This window comes from Uloborus diversus, chromosome 1, assembly GCF_026930045.1.
Source record: "Uloborus diversus isolate 005 chromosome 1, Udiv.v.3.1, whole genome shotgun sequence".
Classification (NCBI taxonomy): domain Eukaryota; kingdom Metazoa; phylum Arthropoda; class Arachnida; order Araneae; family Uloboridae; genus Uloborus; species Uloborus diversus.
In genome coordinates this window covers 189,273,801-189,292,528 of record NC_072731.1, presented here as the reverse complement: position 1 = coordinate 189,292,528, position 18,728 = coordinate 189,273,801, and the positions used below count along the sequence as shown (strand labels likewise).

At 33.6% G+C, this 18,728-nt stretch overlaps 1 protein-coding gene across 1 annotated transcript; it reads left to right on the top strand.

Annotated features, from left to right (window-relative positions):
- Positions 1-785: 785 nt before the first annotated feature.
- LOC129223927 (heme-binding protein 1-like) lies at positions 786-9,244 on the top strand. Its single transcript, XM_054858310.1, has 5 exons — positions 786-834; positions 2,684-2,755; positions 3,573-3,702; positions 7,261-7,447; positions 8,279-9,244. The coding sequence occupies exons 1-5, from the start codon at positions 793-795 to the stop codon at positions 8,514-8,516; spliced, it is 669 nt and encodes a 222-aa protein (XP_054714285.1). The 5' UTR covers positions 786-792; the 3' UTR covers positions 8,517-9,244.
- The last annotated feature ends 9,484 nt before the right edge of the window (positions 9,245-18,728 follow it).

The window sequence follows — 18,728 nt, the reverse complement described above, 5'->3', positions numbered from 1 at the left end:
GGAACTGCTTACCGGAAGAGGCGGTAATGAGCAAGGGGGTGGATAGCTTTAAAAGGGCTATTGATCTTTTTTAGGGACTAATAAACCGATAAGGACCTGAATAGCTAGGCCCAGAACCTGTTGCTGGTCGTCACATTTGTATTGAGATCTCCAGTTTGTATTAAAACCAAGGGCTTTTGGGGGGAGAGGGTGATCCTAAAACCTAACCTTCAATTGTTTCCAACAGCAGTATAGTTGCTTTTCTTCCCATCACTGACACATCTCAACTTCTTTTCATGAACTTTTTGCATAGTACTTCGTCAGGCGTTTTCCCAATACTGCTAGCAGTAGAAAACACAATCCACAATTTTTAGATGAGCTACTCCCATAATCAATTAAATTTCGAACTAAGCACTTCTTCTTCAAACGGACCGACTTGATCGGTTAGGGTGTTTACGGGTGTCAATTTGGGATCCTCTCAAATTGATATCCGCAAATTAACCTGCCAAGGTTGTCGTTCCTCGGATGAGAGCAAATTATGATAGTACTTTGAACAACGATTGAATAAACTTGTTTTTGCTTAAGATTTTTTTTTTTTTTTTTTTTTTTTTTTGCATCACATTTGTTAAACATTACTTAAACTTTTGACACTAATAGCTCGTTTATCGCTTAGTTCAAAATGCATTTGTTTTTCAAAAGACAAAGAATTTTATTATTATTATTATTATTATTTAAATTGTTGCTAGTGATCACTAGACTTGCATGTTCTTTTTTGATGTTAAAAACAAGTTTTTTTTTTAGTTCTTTAGAACAATGATGAAATTAAGGAATACAGCTCTACTACTCCTCGTACAGGTATGATAGCTTTAGATGCAAAGTATTTATGCAATTATTTCCATATTAACACAATTATCTTAAATGCAATTAACTTTTGGGTGTGTGCTGTGCAACTATTGTTTAAGGAAAAATAAATCAGTGTAACACTTGCCTACTGATAGCTTAGACAGTAGCATTATATGAAAAAATAAAAGATACCTTTTTGCTGGAAAAAATCCCTGGATATAAATAATGTTTGAGCAACATTATAAACAACGAATTGCAAAATAAATGCATACAAGTATAGTTTAAAGGCTTATTTTTTCCGTAGATATAGGAAGCCTATCAGCATCCTCAGTGTCATCAAGTAATATAAGTATCGCTATAAAATTTGGTGTGAAAGGTGTTGCTTCAATACTAAAGGCTTTGTATCTGATACCACAACGATATGAGATTTACTTTCAGCGGTGTCCCTTACTTGTACGATTATACGAGAATGAAATTTATGATTTCCTTGCTTAAGAAGAAAACGCAGATCCATCTATTTCAGATAATACTCTGTCTTTGTTTAAAAAGTCCTTAACAAAAATTAGACCAAACATTTCAGATTGCTTCTCCGGTCCACTCATGGTACAACGGAAAGTCCCCTGGTTGTACTTTTGCCTTCAAAAGAAGTAAACTAGTCTAAGTTACTATACGAAAAATCTTGATTTAGGGACTTTCGCTTAATCGAAGTTTTACTGTACTGAATTATTTCAAATGATTTTAAAGTCAGCGAGATTTTGAGGAGGCAGTACTTCAACTGTTGGATGATAGCAGAAGCTTATTGTCTGAAGCCGAAACTATAAAAGGTTGGTGAGCCAAAGATGGGCAGTGTTCCATAGTAGACCACCCCCCACAAGTAGTTTTTATTTTTATCAGAAAATTGCGGGACTGAATTGTATAAACATGTGTCTACTGTGCAAATGACTGTATTTGAAGAGATTGCGTTGGTTGTTTGCAATAGTATGCAATGGTTCAATGTAGAGGAGGAGTAGTTATATTTCCACGTAAGAATTGCTTTTAATTTACATGTGTTTAAATTCTTTAAACTCTGAGTTAAGATACATTTTCTGGAAGATTATTTATATCTTTTCAACTACAGTCAATTCAATTTACTTCAACTGTATTAAATTTAGCAGATTAATAATTTTCTTCGTTCAAATGATGGTCTCTTATGCAAGCTCCTTAGGTGGCCACCTAAGAAGAAATGCGTAAACTAATATAGTGAGGAAACTTTGGGTGCTCCACAGTATTATTTTATTTTTAATATTTATCATAGTTTTGCCGTCATACTTTAAAAAAAAATCAAGTGAAGTCATGTGAGCGCAAGATCAAAAAATAATTTTCTATTCTGTTTTCCTTGTAATTTCCTTGTATTTTTTTTCTCTTAATTGATCGTTCTATTACTCTTCAGAATTAAAAGTAGTTTGCCAATTTTTTGTCTTCACATTTTTAAAGTGATTTTAACGTGTTGGCCTCCTTTGGGAGACCACTCTAAAATTGGCCATAAGCTAACTATTTTAAAAGTGTAAAAATAAGTATAAAAGTAGTTTATTTGTATTTTGCATTTTTTCCCTTTGACATGGGTAACAGATAAGTGTAAAATTCAGCAAAAACAATCCAGCCAAATACACTCAACCTGAAAATTATGAGAAATAATCAAACTTCAACGTTAAACTCACTTATCTAATTCAAAAGATAACACACACAATGAAAGCTTTAAAAAAAAATAAATAAAAGAGCTAAACTATGTTCCGATTTGAAAACAATCTAAATACAAGTTATTTATTTATTAATATTGAGACTTTTTTTAATTATTTATGTAATTGTTATTACTATTTTATAGATAGGAGTAACTTGGTGTTGCATGAGAAGAGGCACAGAATGCATTGATTACGACGTTGTAACAAAAAACCTGGTAAGTTGTTAATAAATTATAATTAACTTTTCAAATCTATAAACAATGTCTTGTTTGCCTTTATAAAAACATTCCATTGTGCATTTACTGCTTAGGAAATTATTTTCATAAAAGTGGATTAAAGTGCCTTCATCTTTATAAAAAGCTAATTTTAGGTAAAAATACAAAAAAAAGCTACTAACATAAAAGCTAGGGATACTTGTAATAAAAACTTATTTTTATCAATTATACATCTTTTGGTGCTATTAAGGTGATATGTCAACATAAAAAGGAAGTCACGAAATAAATTGATCATTGTTTGGCTGCAAGTTGGGGAGGGGGGAAACAAGGTGTCAAATTCAGGGTAAGTTTGACTATATAGGAGATACTTGATGAAGTTCCAAAAGAACTCAATGATAAACTATTATTGATATTTCTTTCGACAATCTCTGAAAAAGCTTTTTTCTGCCAAGGTTTGCAACAAACTGTAAATTATCTTTTCCCCCTCTAACACTTTTTAATGCTGAATTTTTGCAGTCTAATCAATAATAGTTTTTAAATGTATCGTTAAGCCCATTGAAATGAAAACTAAATGGGCCATTACTTCAATAAAAATAACTACTAGTTAATGCATTACTACCGGCCACCGGCGACAGAAGAATTTCCTCAGCTTTGCCCTTTACCTACAAAAATCTAAAACCTCAGTTTTCAAGTCTTAATAAATACTATTATTTGAAAATTAATAACGCTAAAGTTATTAAAGGTTACTGTATTATGAATAACGTTGATGTTTTTTACTTTGTTATGCTAATGATAATTTTCTTCATTACTTCTATAGGAGTATGAGGAACGGCAATATCCTTCTACTGTGTGGGTCAGCGCCAAACAAACGGGTCCGTCCTTATCTAGGGCTCAGATTTCTCTTTACAGAAAACTTTTTAGATACATACAAGGAGATAACCTAAAAGGTAAGACTATGTGAAACGAACCTGAAATATAAATATATATATATATATATATATATATATATATATATATATATATATATATATATATATATATATATATATATATATATATATATATATATATATATTTGATAATGCAAAGTGTGTGACTCAGGAAAGATGAAACTTGACCTTGTAAGGGATTTTTTTTCTCTGGAGAGTTCAATGAAATAAAGAAGGGTTATTCTTACTGATTTGAAATGAGTTAATTTTGTAGTAGTCTTACAAATCCGATTCGTGCTATAATACTTCCCGTTTTCAGTAAACTCCTTAAAATGGGATAAGCATTGTCAAAGTCGTTTCACATTAAGTTCTTTGTCCTTCTGCCCCAAGACGTCTGAATGAAGCGAATTTTTATAAACGTAAGGATAATTTTTTTTGTTAGGAAGCGATTTCAAAATAACAGAAAAATTATTATTTATAATAGGAAAAGTCGCAAACAAAAAAGAAGTTTTAGTACCCTAATCGACCGCATCTAGTTTGAATGAACACGTGGTGATACAGGCTACCATTATTGCATAGAAGTCACGTACGAACTTACCGTCAAAGTTGATCTCAGATATGCTCGATCTGTGTCAAATCAGGAACCGGTGCAAGGCAAAGAAGGTGATTTATGTGATGAAATAAGTCTTGTGACACCTTTTCTGTGTGTGTCGGAGCATTGTCCTGTTGAAAAATGGTTACAGGGGACCTGCAATGAGTTACAACACATGCGACTGAAGCATGCAACTAAAGTACCGCTGAGCTGTCATGGCGTTGTGGATCAATATGAGGGTTGATTAGGTACTGTATGCAATGGTATCTCATAACATCACACCAGCTGTAGGTGCAGTGTACAGTTGAACAGTAAATGCCCTACTAGATAATAGAGCACTATGGGACATCTACACTTACACGATTTTCATCACTGCGCAAATTGAATCTGGATTCGCTGTTTAAGACCGTTTAGATTCTTTGAGCTGCAATTCGATCACGCTACTACTCCAAACGGAGGTGAGAGGGTAGAAGCTGTAACCCTGCCATTGATTTCAGCAGCACACTTCCTCTACAGCAGGTATGATGTTATGGGGTGCCATTGCGTTTGATACATAGTCAACCCTTATATTTATCCAAAATGCCATAATCCTTCGCGGTACGTTCACGACATGCTTCAGTCGCATGTGACACTCAAGGCAGGATTCCCGGGAGCCATTCTTTTTTTACAGGACAATGCTCTGACACACACAATAAAGGTGTCACAGGACTTCCTTTCCCACATTATCACTTCCTCTGGCGTGCCCAATCCTTTGGTTTGTCACAGATGGAGTATATCTGGGATCGCTTTTGACGGCATATTGGATGGACAGCCTACAAGTTTGATCGAAGTAGAACTGCGTTTAAAGTAACTGTAGAACGAGGTGATGCTGGACATCGTATAAGACTTTCATGCCGCAATACTCCCCATCCATGCAAGAAGCTACTGAATATGATCTGAAAACCTCCATTCGTCTACGATTTTTTAGTAATGAATGATCTTTTTGCTTTCATTTTGTAACCACTTTCTTATATCAATATTGTTCAATGTAAAATTTTGTTTCATTCAGACAAGTCTTCCATGGTGCACAAATTTTTGTGTCAAAGAGTGGATTAGAGCCACACCATATCTGCATTTCAGTATGTACATGCATCGTTGACTTGAGATGCAGTAAATGGGATAAAGACTATCTCTAACAACTGTTCGTTTTTGTTATTAAGTTGATAATAATTTTCATTTAATTGCCTGGTAATTAAAAATTGAAATTGATAAAAGCAATGCAAGTAAGGGACGAAGTAAAAAAAAAATGCACGTGTTTCGAAATTTTAACGAGCTTCTTAATCGTGAACTTTGAGATAAGAATAATTCGAGAATTTTAACCTGAACTCCTAATCTTTATACATTGATTAAGAAGTTCCTTTTGTAACTCCAAATCATACTTATGCAATACATTTGCAGATTTTCTCCTTAAAAACACTGTCCTTATGATGTATTTTCATTGTTTACAATGAAAATACATCATAAGAACATTGTTGCTTTTAAATTACATTGTTTGCTTTTAAATGTCGCTAATAGCATGTACAGTAAAACAGCAATTTTAAAAAATTTCGTCTCGGCTAAACGAACTTCTTTACATCAAGTTCGGCTTTCTAACAGCAGCCATGTCTCATTCTCTATTGTGTTATTGCTTTGATCTCATTGTTTTATTGTTTATTGCATTGTTGCGTCCGATAAACCTTTACCCAAATATATTAAAATATTAATATATAAAGCGTAAAAACGATTTTTGAAAATCAAACATTATTTTTTAGAAAATAAAGTTAGTAACACATTGTATCAAGTTCTTCCTTTCGAACTGTTATCAATATTCTTTAACTTCCAGCTATACTATTTACTTTTTTTTAAACAGGAATATTTTAAATTTATGGGTTCCCGCCACACATTTTCTCCCTCTAATGTTTAAGTGGACAGACATAGAAGAAACCAATCTGCAAACGAATTAAAAATCCTCCAGACTTAAATTTTCAATTTGATCAAGTGAAAATAATCCAAGAAAGTTAGCACGATATTTATACAACACTTTACAAAAAAAAAAACCTAATTATTATCAGACAATATCAAAAATGTTGTCTTCCTCTGAAGATTTATATAACGTCCACAAATAAAATTTAAAAAATTTAAATTAAATTAAATTAAAACATAAAAAGATATATCTTTGGGAATGTTTGCTATTAGTTTTTATGCATTTTAAAAAAAGGCATAACTATAAGTATTAAAAATGATTGCTGATTGAAAAAAAATTAAGGCTTTACAATTCAATGACTTTTCATATTAAAATTTACATTATTTGTTATTTTTTCGCTCTTTAAATTCACTTTGCTTTATTTCACTACATTAGTCTCCCCATATTCAATCTCACACTTCAATCTCCAATGTTAAATCTACGATAAACTGTATTTCAATTTGTTTCCCCTCCTATTTCTTACCAGTGAAAACTTTGCAGAACTTCTACAATTTCCTCAATTTTCCGGTGCTAGAATTTAACTTTTGGGGTTGTTGTTTCAAATGAAAAGGTTTGAACTTTTGCAGTTTGTACTTACGTTAAAACGTTTTTGAGTTATTCAAAAAATACCCTTAAAACAGCCAAACAAAAAAATCACAGTTCTCTATCTCAAAACACTAGTCTTAAATTTTTGGAATTAAATAATGTTTAGTTAAAAACTTATATTTGTGACTTTTTTTTTTTTTTTGTAACGATATTTTTACAATGCATCAAGATTTATTTCATTACTTTTTTAACTTTACGGGGTGGTAGGCTAAAAGACGACTTAATCGTAAAAGTTGCACGTTTTAATTCGAGGACTCGAGTGTTATATTTTTCCATTCAAATGTATCCTAGTTTATTTTAGCAATAGAACATTTAAAACAACATAGTTTTTCATACTTAAAGCTTTCATGGTCGGCATTTTGAAATAAATACTCTAAAAATGCATTTTGTGTTTCAGGTGCTTTTATCAACAGTACAACCCCTACTCGAACAAAAGTGGAACCTTGCCGGGATGATTCCATCTGCGAACCAACATACACAATGTCGTTACTTATTCCAAGTGCTCTGTACCAAGATTTGTTCCCAATCCCGACCGACCCAGACCTCTTCTTTGAGAGAGAACCACCAAAGAGATATTTGGTCAGGTAAGATGTCTTTTTAATCAAATAGGTGGCACTGCATGCTAAATCTTTACTGATAATAAAGCTCAAAATTTATCTGGATGTCTGTCTGGATGTCTCTCTGTGACGCGCACAGCACCTAAACCGGTCGGCTGATTTTCATGAAATTTAGCACAGAATTAGTTTATAGCATGGGGGTATGCATGTCGAAGCGATTTTTCGAAAATTCGATTTTGTTCTTTTTTCAATTACAATTTTAAGAGCATTTTACCGAGCAAATTATCATAACGTGGAAGAGTAAATTACCAAATTATTATAACGTGAAACCGTAATATGGGTGAGCAAATAAACATAGCAAATTGGCGAGAAATTCATTGTCCATTATTTGTAAATATTCAGGCGAATCAAATGATTTTTTAATTTTCTACTACGGACAGCGCCGTGCGGGTACTGCTAGTGTAACCATAAAGTGTAAATAAGTTCGGTTAAGAAGACTTGATAGTCAACATGCATGTCTAATCGGAAGCATTCTTCAATCATTCCTTCATTAATAGTAACATAGTTAATCAAAAAACGTCCACACTTATCCGTGAAGCTTGGGATCCTTAAAAGGCAAAAAGATTTGGGCGGATGAACTCATAGAAATCAGATGTGTCATCAACTTTTTTTTTTTTGAGACATATTAGAGAGTAGATTTTTTGCAATATAAGCTATGTGCAGCAACGTAACAAAATATGGTCACTCGACAGAAGAAAGTATACTGAAGGCTTTTGTTTCCTAAACTAGAAGTCTTCTTTGTTAAAAATAATGTTTTGAGAAATATATTATATTTTCATATTTATATTTTCTTTTTAGGTCTTTTGGTGGCAGACCCAGTGAATCGCAATGGATTGACGAAGCTCAGGCATTGGCAGACCTTACATCAAAAGAGAATGGAGTAGCCAGGGACCACTACTACCTTAACTGGTACGACCCACCTCTCCAACTCTTCAACCGTCTGAATGAAGTCTGGATCACAAAAGAGATTTCAATCAAAAAGAATTCTGTCAACAAGGTTATCAAAGATCAGAATGATCTGAATGAAGTATGTTAGAAACTATAAATGTTCATGAGTGGGAAGTTAAGGGCTGGTTCTTTTTACTTTCCCACTCTTTACACAAATATACGTTTATAATTCTGAAAACATTTCTCCCCCCCCCCCCCTCATTATCTGTTGTTTTTGAAGAATCAAAATAGGATTGCAGTTTTTGAAATAGTCAACTGCCAGTAGTTTATTGGTTGATTAATTAACCGGTACATTCTAATTATACTAATTTATGGAAATATGTCTGAAGAAGCACAAATGATATTATAGAAGAAAATAACTAGTTTATGTTATGTAATGTGTGCTTTTCAATGGCTCCTTTAAAACTCTTAAATTGAACACAATCAAAGTTTTGATACCAATTGATTCTTTTCAGAGGCATATTTTCCAATAATTCAAATCATTTTAATGTTTTTAAGTTCTTCTAAATTAAGAATTGAGTTGAAAAAAGTCTTTCGTCGCTGAAAAAAATCTGTATGCTATATTTTCAAAGAAAAATATTTTGTACCCCCATCATATTTTTTGCTTTATCATAAGCTCTTTTTTGAAATGCCAAATTTTATGTACATTCAAGAGCGTGAAAAATTCAAATGCGAAATTTCACAAACAATTCATATTTTTAATATTTATTTATTCAAATCATACGGTGTCTCAAGTGTAGTTTTATGTGTTGATTGTTTATAGAATTTGCTATTTATTAAGATATGTTTGTTTTTTTTTACATTCTTTTGTTAATATATATTTTATGACAGGCCATTCTGACTTGTGATGAAAAAATAAAATGTTTGAAATATACAATGCCCAGTGTTTTAATACTTTTCAACAAATCATTTTTTAATGATGTTACATTCTGTAAAAAAATTACATGAAATTTGTTTTAGACCTTTTTTTTTTCTGAATACACATACTAGCACAAATGATCGCAACATCCCTTAATGAACAGTGAAGTTTATCTCATTTCGTCAAATATGCTAAAATAAGAGGCGTTAAAATTACATTATAGTTAAAAGCAGAGCACATGCCCTAGCATATGCTAGATACACTTGAATGCCGTGGCAGATCCGTTTGAAGAAAATGTTTTTTAAAAATATTAATTTATTTTTATGCGCTTTTTACTGTTATTTTTTCCCCTTTTTGAAAGCGATTAAAGAATTTTGATCGAAAAAATATATTAGATGCACTGTATAAAAGGTGCTATTTCTTTATTTGCTCACTTATTTGTTTTTTATGTATATCTTTCATCAGATGAGCGAGGCATATTTTGTTTTTAAAAACCAGCTAAAAATGTTAAAAAGGTATGTTTGACATAATTTGCAATGATGCTGGACAAAGATGCTGGAAAGTCTATGTCGGTATACGAGAAAGTAGGCTCGATTAGTTCTGAACGGAGCTTCTTGTTTTTTCCTTTTCAGCGGGAGTTCCGTTTCACCCGACTGCTATTAGTTAAGAAATAGCAACTTTATTCAAAACAATCTACCAGTGTTAAGAGATGTGATCTGTGTTGTTTCCATTGGTTCCAAAGGCAAAGCAACCAAAAGCTTCAAATTTATAAGCAATAGGTAGTTTATACCGCAGCAAGCATATAAAAATCGTAAAAATCATAATAAAAATTTTAATTTTTCATTTCAGATAAATAAGGTAAAAACAGAATTTTAAAAAATTTCAAAAATTCATTTAAAACGGTAAAAAATTGAACAGAAATTTAGTGCCACTAATAGTACTTTTTTCCGAAAATAGGAATTTTTATCATTGAAAATAGAAAATTGCTTTTTTTGACAAATTTTACTAAAAACATGAAAAAAGCAACATTTGGTCAAAACGTCAACGCAATTGCGGCAGATCAAGAAAATGTCCAAAAAATTTATGTGCACTTTGCTCTATAGTAATGGCACCTTTTCCGCGCTACCCATTATCGAAATTAGAGTAAAAAAAAGTATTTTTCCGCCCCCCCCCCCCTCTCTCCGAACATATAAGTGATTTTTCGTCGTGAACTTACGCGAAAATAAGAACCGATATATCCCAACATGGAGAGCATTTTCTTCATAGGATTAGTGATAAATAGCTACAAATATATAATGTCTAAAAAAAATTCATATCTCCTTTTAAAATTTATAACAACCATTTTTAACTTTGTTCATCTTAAACTCATAAAACCAATTTCAAATACAAATAACTTTTTAAATTCTTCCCATTTCTAACTATTTGAAATTTCACATGAAAATTTTAAAAAGATTGTTACAAAGAACATGGAAAATGTCATTGTTCTAAAACTCTATCTGAATAGTATTCTTTCATTGTTGATTAACCGGGCTATGTTTGAAGAACATTCTCGATTAACTGCTAATTTTACTGTACATTTTTGTTAAATATCCAGTCTATTTTTCCAAGGAAACACCTTAAGGATTTCTAGCTTTTCAAGTACTCGTATATTTCACTAATTAAATTTCTTACGTTTATTTTAAATTTTCTCAACCACAGTACAGACATTTGTATTAAATATTTCTTAAAATGTAAAGCTCAAAATGGGAAGAAAAAAAAATCTTTATATCCTCTGCTATGCTTCCAACAACAATTTCAAAACTTCTTTTCTTTAATAATGGAAGAGTAAAGAAAAGAAAGATGTGTCCCGCTTACTTGTATTCAATGACATACCGTCCACATTCGACGAAGCGAAAAAATTTTAACACTTTTCGAGCACAGTGTCTACCTTGGCAGAAAGTAAATTAAAGAAGTGATTTTTAAAGATATATTTTCTGGTTTCTTTTTTATTTAAAGAAAACAAGAAAGCGAAACTTTAAATTGTCAAATGGAAAAAATGAAAAGAGATTTTGCAACCAGTTAAGATCATCTTTAACGGTCTTAACTAACTTGCATATTGATCGGGGAACTGAGACTTTGCTCATAAAAGGTGCAGAAGCTAATTTGAATGCTATTTTTTTTTTTTTAATTAGAAATCCGGAACTGAACATTTTATTATATTTTTTTTTAAATCGAAAAAGAATTTTTTATACATTTTTTGCCTATTCCATATTTATATATATCTCGAAATTAAACGACTTCTGTAACAACAATTTCATAGTTTAATCACATCAAACACCGTTAACACTAGTTATGATTATGCAAGACGCCCGCTTAAGTCCATTAACACCCCCAAAATAAATTCAGAATGGGGTTGTTTTCTTCAGTCAAAAGTACTACTTTTAGTCACTGAAATTGATAGAATAAGCAAAAATAATAATAATATGGAGCGAGGAAAAAAATTTCATTTTTCCCAACGCTTAATTTTTAATTTTTTTTTTTAAATGTCAGATTTTTCAAACAAGGCGTGGTCTTTATGACGTCACAAATGATGAACTTTGGCGCATCTCCATCGGTGCGCTGAATTCATAAACTTAATGTCTACTACGTTTCCAGGTTATGATAATTCAGAAGCGAATTAAATACGGCTCTCTGTGCTAATGGCATCAGTGAATGGCATTTCATCATTTGTGATGTCATGCGCAGAAGCGTAAGCAATGAAATTGTGTCGATTAAAATAATCGTTAAAAAATATCAAACTTTGTCATATTATTTAAAAAATGGTTAAATCCTATGTTTTAATGCATGCTCTTTCAGAAAAAAAAATACTTTTAAAATTTTGGAAACGACCCCATTGCAAGAGCTACCGTCATAAAAGTTTGGTCTAAGTATTGTAAAAGAAGTAGTTTGAAGGTTCAAGTTAGGTTAATATGAAGGTCATTCTACACCATCTCCGTACAAGACGAACTGTAGCCGGAATGCATTTCACGCCAACTATTTTTATCATCAATGCACGGAAAATAACTTTTCTTTCCCAATTTGATAGTATTTAACAATTTTGCTTTTTACTTTTTTCCCTTATCTCTTATTGTTTTTGAGACATTGACGCTAACTCAGATGTATGCCACCAGACGGCACAGTAAGTGGTTTCCACGCGTAGTGCGTTGCATCTTTACTGCGTTGAATAGTGATAGCTCTCGCCGATCAGAAATTAGTGGGGTGGTAATGGACTTTGGCGGCACCCTGTATAATTATTTCTTAAATTTTCGCCTTTTTAGCAAGGATCGAAAAACGTAATAAATGAACATAAAAGGAATTTAAACAAAAATATTTTGTCAATTTTTCATAAATAAAGTTCAAAAACTCAGTCCACAAATGGTGTCACGCTTTGAGGGGCAGAGGGGTTGGTGAAAGGGCGACAAGGTGGAGAGAGGGGGTAGACAGATGTATGACATCAAATATTTTTTAATGAAATATTTGATTATTTATTAACAGATATTTTTCATATCTGTATGAAAAATAGCATGTCAATAACGTGTCACAAGTGGAGGTAAAGTGAGGGGGTAACATAAAGTGTGACACATTGTGACAGAGATGGAGGGGGGCAAAACTAGTAAAAAAAGGGTGACATCATTTATGGACAGTCCTTAAAAGCCACAAAAATAAAAACGTTCTTTTCTTTAACGTCATATAATATCACACAAATTTAAAAACACCACTAGAAATACAGCATGAAAGTAGAGCTTTTATAATAATAATAATTAAAGAAGTTAAAATGAATACATCTCTCTGTGCGCAACATGCCATTCATAATGCTCTTTTCCTGGCTCTATTTCATGCTACACTTCTGTTTGTGAAAGTTGCAACCCCATGAAGGAAGCATCATAGTTGAATGAAATTTAATACACACTTGAGTGGTAATAGTACAAATAAATGGTTACATTTTCAAACCAAACAAACAATAAAAAGAGATAGAAATTAGTATTTTGTGTGGCCACTAAGCGCCGCAATAAAAGCTGCTACACGACTCGGCATGGAGTAAAACAAAGTTTGAATATCTGCCTGCGGAAGAGTATTCCATATTGTTTGTATGTGCAACCAAAGTAAGTCTGTCGAGAAACAGGACGAGGATCACGAGCGAGACGCCGCCCGACGAAATCCTACACATGTTCAATCGGTGACATATCCGGGGAATATGCAGGCCAAGGAAGAAGCTGTATCTGCTGCGAATCAAAGTAGGATTTGACAGTCCTCGCGACATATGGACCGGCATTATCCAGCTGGAATACAGTCCCTGGTAATCCTTGCAGAAAAGGAATAGCTTGGGGCTGTAAAACTTCGTTTATGTATCGGGTACTGTTCAAATTGCCCACAATTCGTAGCAATTGCGATCGTCCATGATATGTTATGGCACCCCAGATCATAACTCCGGGTGTTCGTCTACTGTGGCGTTCGATAATGCACTCCGGAATGTGCCGTTCACCGGCATAGCGTCTGACACGAAATTCGGCCATCATGGTGCCACGAATTTAAGCGGGATTCGTCAGAAAAGACGACCTGCTGCCAATCAACACGCCAACTCCTATGCACATTGGCCGCCCATTGTTGCCGCAGTCCGAGATGGTTTTGCGTGAGAGGAATCCTGTATAAAGGAATCCTTGCGCGCAGCAAAAGCTGCAGCAGACGTCTCCGAATTGATGAAGCACACAATGAAACACCTGTAGCTGTTGACCACTGTGCTGCCAATTGTCTAGAAGGTCCATCTGTGCCTTATGCACCAAGTGTCTGTCATAGCGAGCTGACGTCACATTTCGGGGTCCACTCCCGAATTTCCGAGCTGTCCGACTCTCGTCCGTCCACTGCTTCCAAACACGCATGATTGTGCTGCTGTTATACTGCACACGAGCGGCTACTTCACGCTAAGACAATCCAGCTTCACTAAGGCCGACGAGTCTGCCCCGTTCAAACTCCGAAATTTGCTCAAATTTCGCTTTCTTTCGTCGAAGAGGCATAGTAAAGATTCTGTTAACGTTTACTCTAGCATATAACCACCGATAATCATACACGCCTCGCTACAGCCATCTATTTATATTCGGCGCTGCTCAGCATCCGCATACGCTACCGGCCTGCAATTCTACTCATTTGCATATCTTGCCCTACTTTACATTTCCAGCAATTTTCAGCTCACTCGCGTAAGTCCTTCGTGGAGTTGCCATTTTCACAAACAGGAGTGTATGTAGGGTAAAAATGACGTCGGATCAGCGATTGTTGCATCTTTGAGACTCCAACCTCTTATTTTTTAGGAGTAAATGTTTTTTTAGTTCCTCGTCTAATTCTAAAATTATTTTACTAAACTGAAGAAAAACTAGTTTTGTGGTACTAAAAATAAAAGATAATGTGAACCAACATATGAAATGTCTGAGAAGAGTATTGCCCGTAGAGGGGAGATAATTGATACTACCAACTCTGTGGTAATGCCTCGTATGCAATGCTTACCCCTATCCTCACCCCAGCCGTAGTTGGAGGCAATCGATAATACAAATAACTGTACACTTTTACTACACATATTTAAATTTTGAGAAATTTTCTGACGCATCAAATTGATTTTCCCAACTTGTATTACGCAACATCCTTCTCAATTCGATAATGGAATTTAATACCAAAAGAATTACTTTTTTCTTTTTATTATTCCGTACATATTACGGATGACGACTACAAGAGGATAATTTTTGAGCTTTCGTACTGTAACTTATTTCATTCATACGAAGTTCGAGTGTGTAATAAAAAGACCTTCACGATTTGTCTTCGTTTTGTTATCTTCCCAGGTACATATAAAAATATCCACTTCAATATAATAGCCATCATCAACTCCAGGGGCTTGTTATATCTGATTTACGATTTCATGTGTACTAAACGTCTTTAAATCTTTTCAAAAGAGTTGACTTGTAGGATCGTTTATGTCTGTCCCAAAAACCGTTCTAGTTCCATCGAATAGCATTCTCTTCCGCTCGTTTTGTTCTTAAGTGCCTTTATGGAAGGGGGAATATGCGTTTTGGAAGTCTTTCTAAAAATGGAATTGGTAAAAAGAGCTTCAAAACAATGTGTGTTACTAGTTCTCAAATCGATTTGTAATTTGAGCATGCAGAAAGAATGAAATATCGCAAGAGAAATTTCAAGAAATAACTACTTTTTATTTTCTTTTCTTTTATAAAACCTGTCAGTAAAAACCACTGGAAATGTGCAAAACTCAACTTTAATACGTTTTGTTTTTTAAATGGTAATTTATCTAGGGCGTCAATATATATATATATATATATATATATATATATATATATATATATATATATATATATATATATATATATATATATATATATATATATATATATATATATATATATATATATATATATATATATAGTAACAACGTGACGATCACTGAGTACAGCTGTTGTTTATCAACAGAGCATACGTTGAAACACGTGTGTATAACCAGCACATTCCGAGTATTTTTTTAGTGCTCTCGATGTTTGTAATCTATTTTGTTCATTAAAATGCACAATTTTGTTGTGAGTATTACTGAAACGTCTTGTCCGGGCCACTAACTGGGGTCTGATAACTTCGAAGCTTAGCGCTCTGCCGAGAGAGCCACTATGATAGCCATCTAGATCATACTGTATATGTATATGTGTACTAAAACCTCGTTGAAGAAGACTGGTGTCTAAACTTAAGACCTGTAACTTGAGTGATATTTGGTTGTTTCAGTTAATCAAAGGAGAAGATTTCAGTTAAGGATTTTAGTTAGGGAAGATTAAACTAGGTGTGGAAATTGTGTGTTGTTAATGTGAAAGATTTCTCGAGCAGCGATTTTTTTTATTTAAATAAATTATTTGGCTTGCTACATTTGCTGAAATTGCATTTTATTCAACTTTTTAGAAGTTATTTTTACGGAACAGCATCCAGCGACCATAGTAAAGTACAATTAAAAGTTCTTGAAACAAGTCTGGAGTTAAAGCACGTTTGGCACCGAAGTGGGCATTGGTCGGCCTGTTCTATGGAGAGGTTCTAAGACGAGTCACTGGTTCTTCGAGCTCGTCAAATTGACGGATAATTCAGCTCTTCCCCCAATTCAATACCTCAATTTGGTTTCCCTGTAATATAAAAGTGTTCCTTCTGTCGTGTGTTTTTACCACAACGCTGTATGGGTGCAAAAGGAATAATAAATGAATAAGTATAGACGTTTAATTAAACAAGTTGTTACGCAACATAAACAGTCACACAAGGTGTGTGACATGCCGCGGAGGTGAGAATTCACTTGTTGTGAACCAAAAATATACTAAAATAAAAATTATAATTAAAAATTTGTTGGCAGATTTAAATAGATATATTTTGATGAAATTAAAAAGCATTGTTAAATGAATTGTTCCTTAAAATGTTTTCTGTAACAGGTGTGTGACAGAAAAGTTACTTTTTGAAGAATAACACAAACACACACACACTTACAGTCACAAGTGATATATCATATGAAAGAGAAACAAAGTTTTGTTTGTTAGCATCAGTGCGCTTACGCGTGGAATGTTTCTGCTGCAATCCGTTAGAAAGCGCTTGTAGCAAAGATGGCGACTAAAGAACAGAAAGCGTTTTGCGTTTTACAGAAAACTTCATCTTTCAGCAAGATGGTGCGCCGCCTCAATGGCATAATGAGGTACGCGATTGGCTTAACCTAACTGTACCCGACCGCAGGATTGGCCGTAAGGGGCCTAATGACAGGGCTTGTTTCCCATGACCTCCACGGTCACCCGACTTAACGCCGTGTGATTTCTATCTTTGGGGGTTTATTAAGGACCATGTGTATGTTCCTCCGCTGCCAGCCGACCTTTCCGAATTAAGGAACAGGATTGAAACAGCTGTTGCAGCAATTACTAATGAGACACTCATCAAAGTTTGAGAAAAACTCGCATATCGTCTTGACGTGGGCCGAGTGATGAATGGTGCTCACATTGAATACTTGTAGGCTATTATGTAAAATTGTTTGAGTTTTTCTTTCATTTGATATATCACTTTTGGCTGTAAGTTCTATGTAAAAAATATTGTAACATGTTAAAACCCCGCTATTCATTTTGAAACACCCCGTGTGTGTGTGTATATATATATATATGTGTGTGTGTGTGTGTGTGTGTGTGTGTGCTTGTGTTTGTTGTATCAAGTGTTATCACTGGCAGATGGGGGAGAGGAGGGTACGTAGCATACTATGGCAGTGAAATATGCAGTATATTTTATAGAATCTTACTCTCTGTGGGGAAAGGGAGGAGGAGGGGCTCATTCTTGAACCAGGTGTTTCAAAGCATTTGAGGAAGTGCGCCGTCGCTCATGAGAGCGATGGATATCCTTGGTTGTGTAACACAATGCCGAAAAATAAACAGTATATGACAAATATACGATTTATAAAAATTTAAAAAATATATGCAAAAATTTTATTCAATGCGTAATCTATAAGAAATGTTTTTTTGAAAATATTAAAAAAGCTGGGTCACACTTCTTATTTTTCATATTTAGTCAAAAACTTTACTATGTTTCCATTCTTTACCGTGCTTTTGTATTTTTGTTTTAAAAACTTTCTCTTTCAGCTAGAAATATATTTAGTAGAATACAAAGTTCCGAAACAACAGTAGTAAGTACAGTTTTTCCAGTACAAAATTCCATTAAATTTGATCTATGACTAGCATATAGGCGGTAAGTGGTTTCAAAAATCCCTTTCCCCCATCGAAAGCAGAATTTTCTTATTTATTCTTAATGCCTCTAAAAACCGTCTGGGGCTTGAAAATCACATTCGATTCTTTTTTATTTAGGTCACGCTTTTATAGTTGAAACGACTTAATAAAAACGCTTTTTCAGACATAAAACCGTAGAAGCAAAAGTATAGCAGCAACATCTATTTTTGCTAGAGTCAAAATTTTGTAGTCTACAATTGGCTTACTGATAAAATTATTTTTTCCGCATTACATGTACACAAGAGAAACGCTTCATGGCACAAGGATCAAAATTTACAGAAATTTTCCATTTCTCCGTCAATATCATTACGCATGAAAAACGCTTTCGAGAATCGAGATTCTACGACGTTTCCTATCTGTTGGTTAAAACGTATTTTATCAATTATACCTTATATATATACAACAAATTCAATAAAACTAGCAGCAAATGAAGAGGTTGTGGTAATGTCTTGGTAAAATAACTAACGATAAAATGTATTCGTGCATTTTACTTGCATCAACAAAAGCCAATTTCAAAAGGATCAATACGAATACGTAAAAGTACAAACAAAGCAAAAACAAAATGTAACCCTTAATTACAGCAATAACTCTTCTGAATGAGAACTTTGAAACCTGAATTAATTAATGAAGATTGAAATCTGAGAAAAGAACA

What these genes read in the sequence shown, in the direction of transcription:
- LOC129223927 (XM_054858310.1), top strand. Translation starts at nt 793, where the DNA reads ATGATGAAATTAAGGAATACAGCTCTACTACTCCTCGTACAG. An exon ending in ACAAGGAGATAACCTAAAAG is followed by an intron (nt 3,703 to 7,260) that starts GTAAGACTATGT and finishes TTTGTGTTTCAG; the next exon opens with GTGCTTTTATCAACAGTACA. An exon ending in CCAAAGAGATATTTGGTCAG is followed by an intron (nt 7,448 to 8,278) that starts GTAAGATGTCTT and finishes TTTTCTTTTTAG; the next exon opens with GTCTTTTGGTGGCAGACCCA.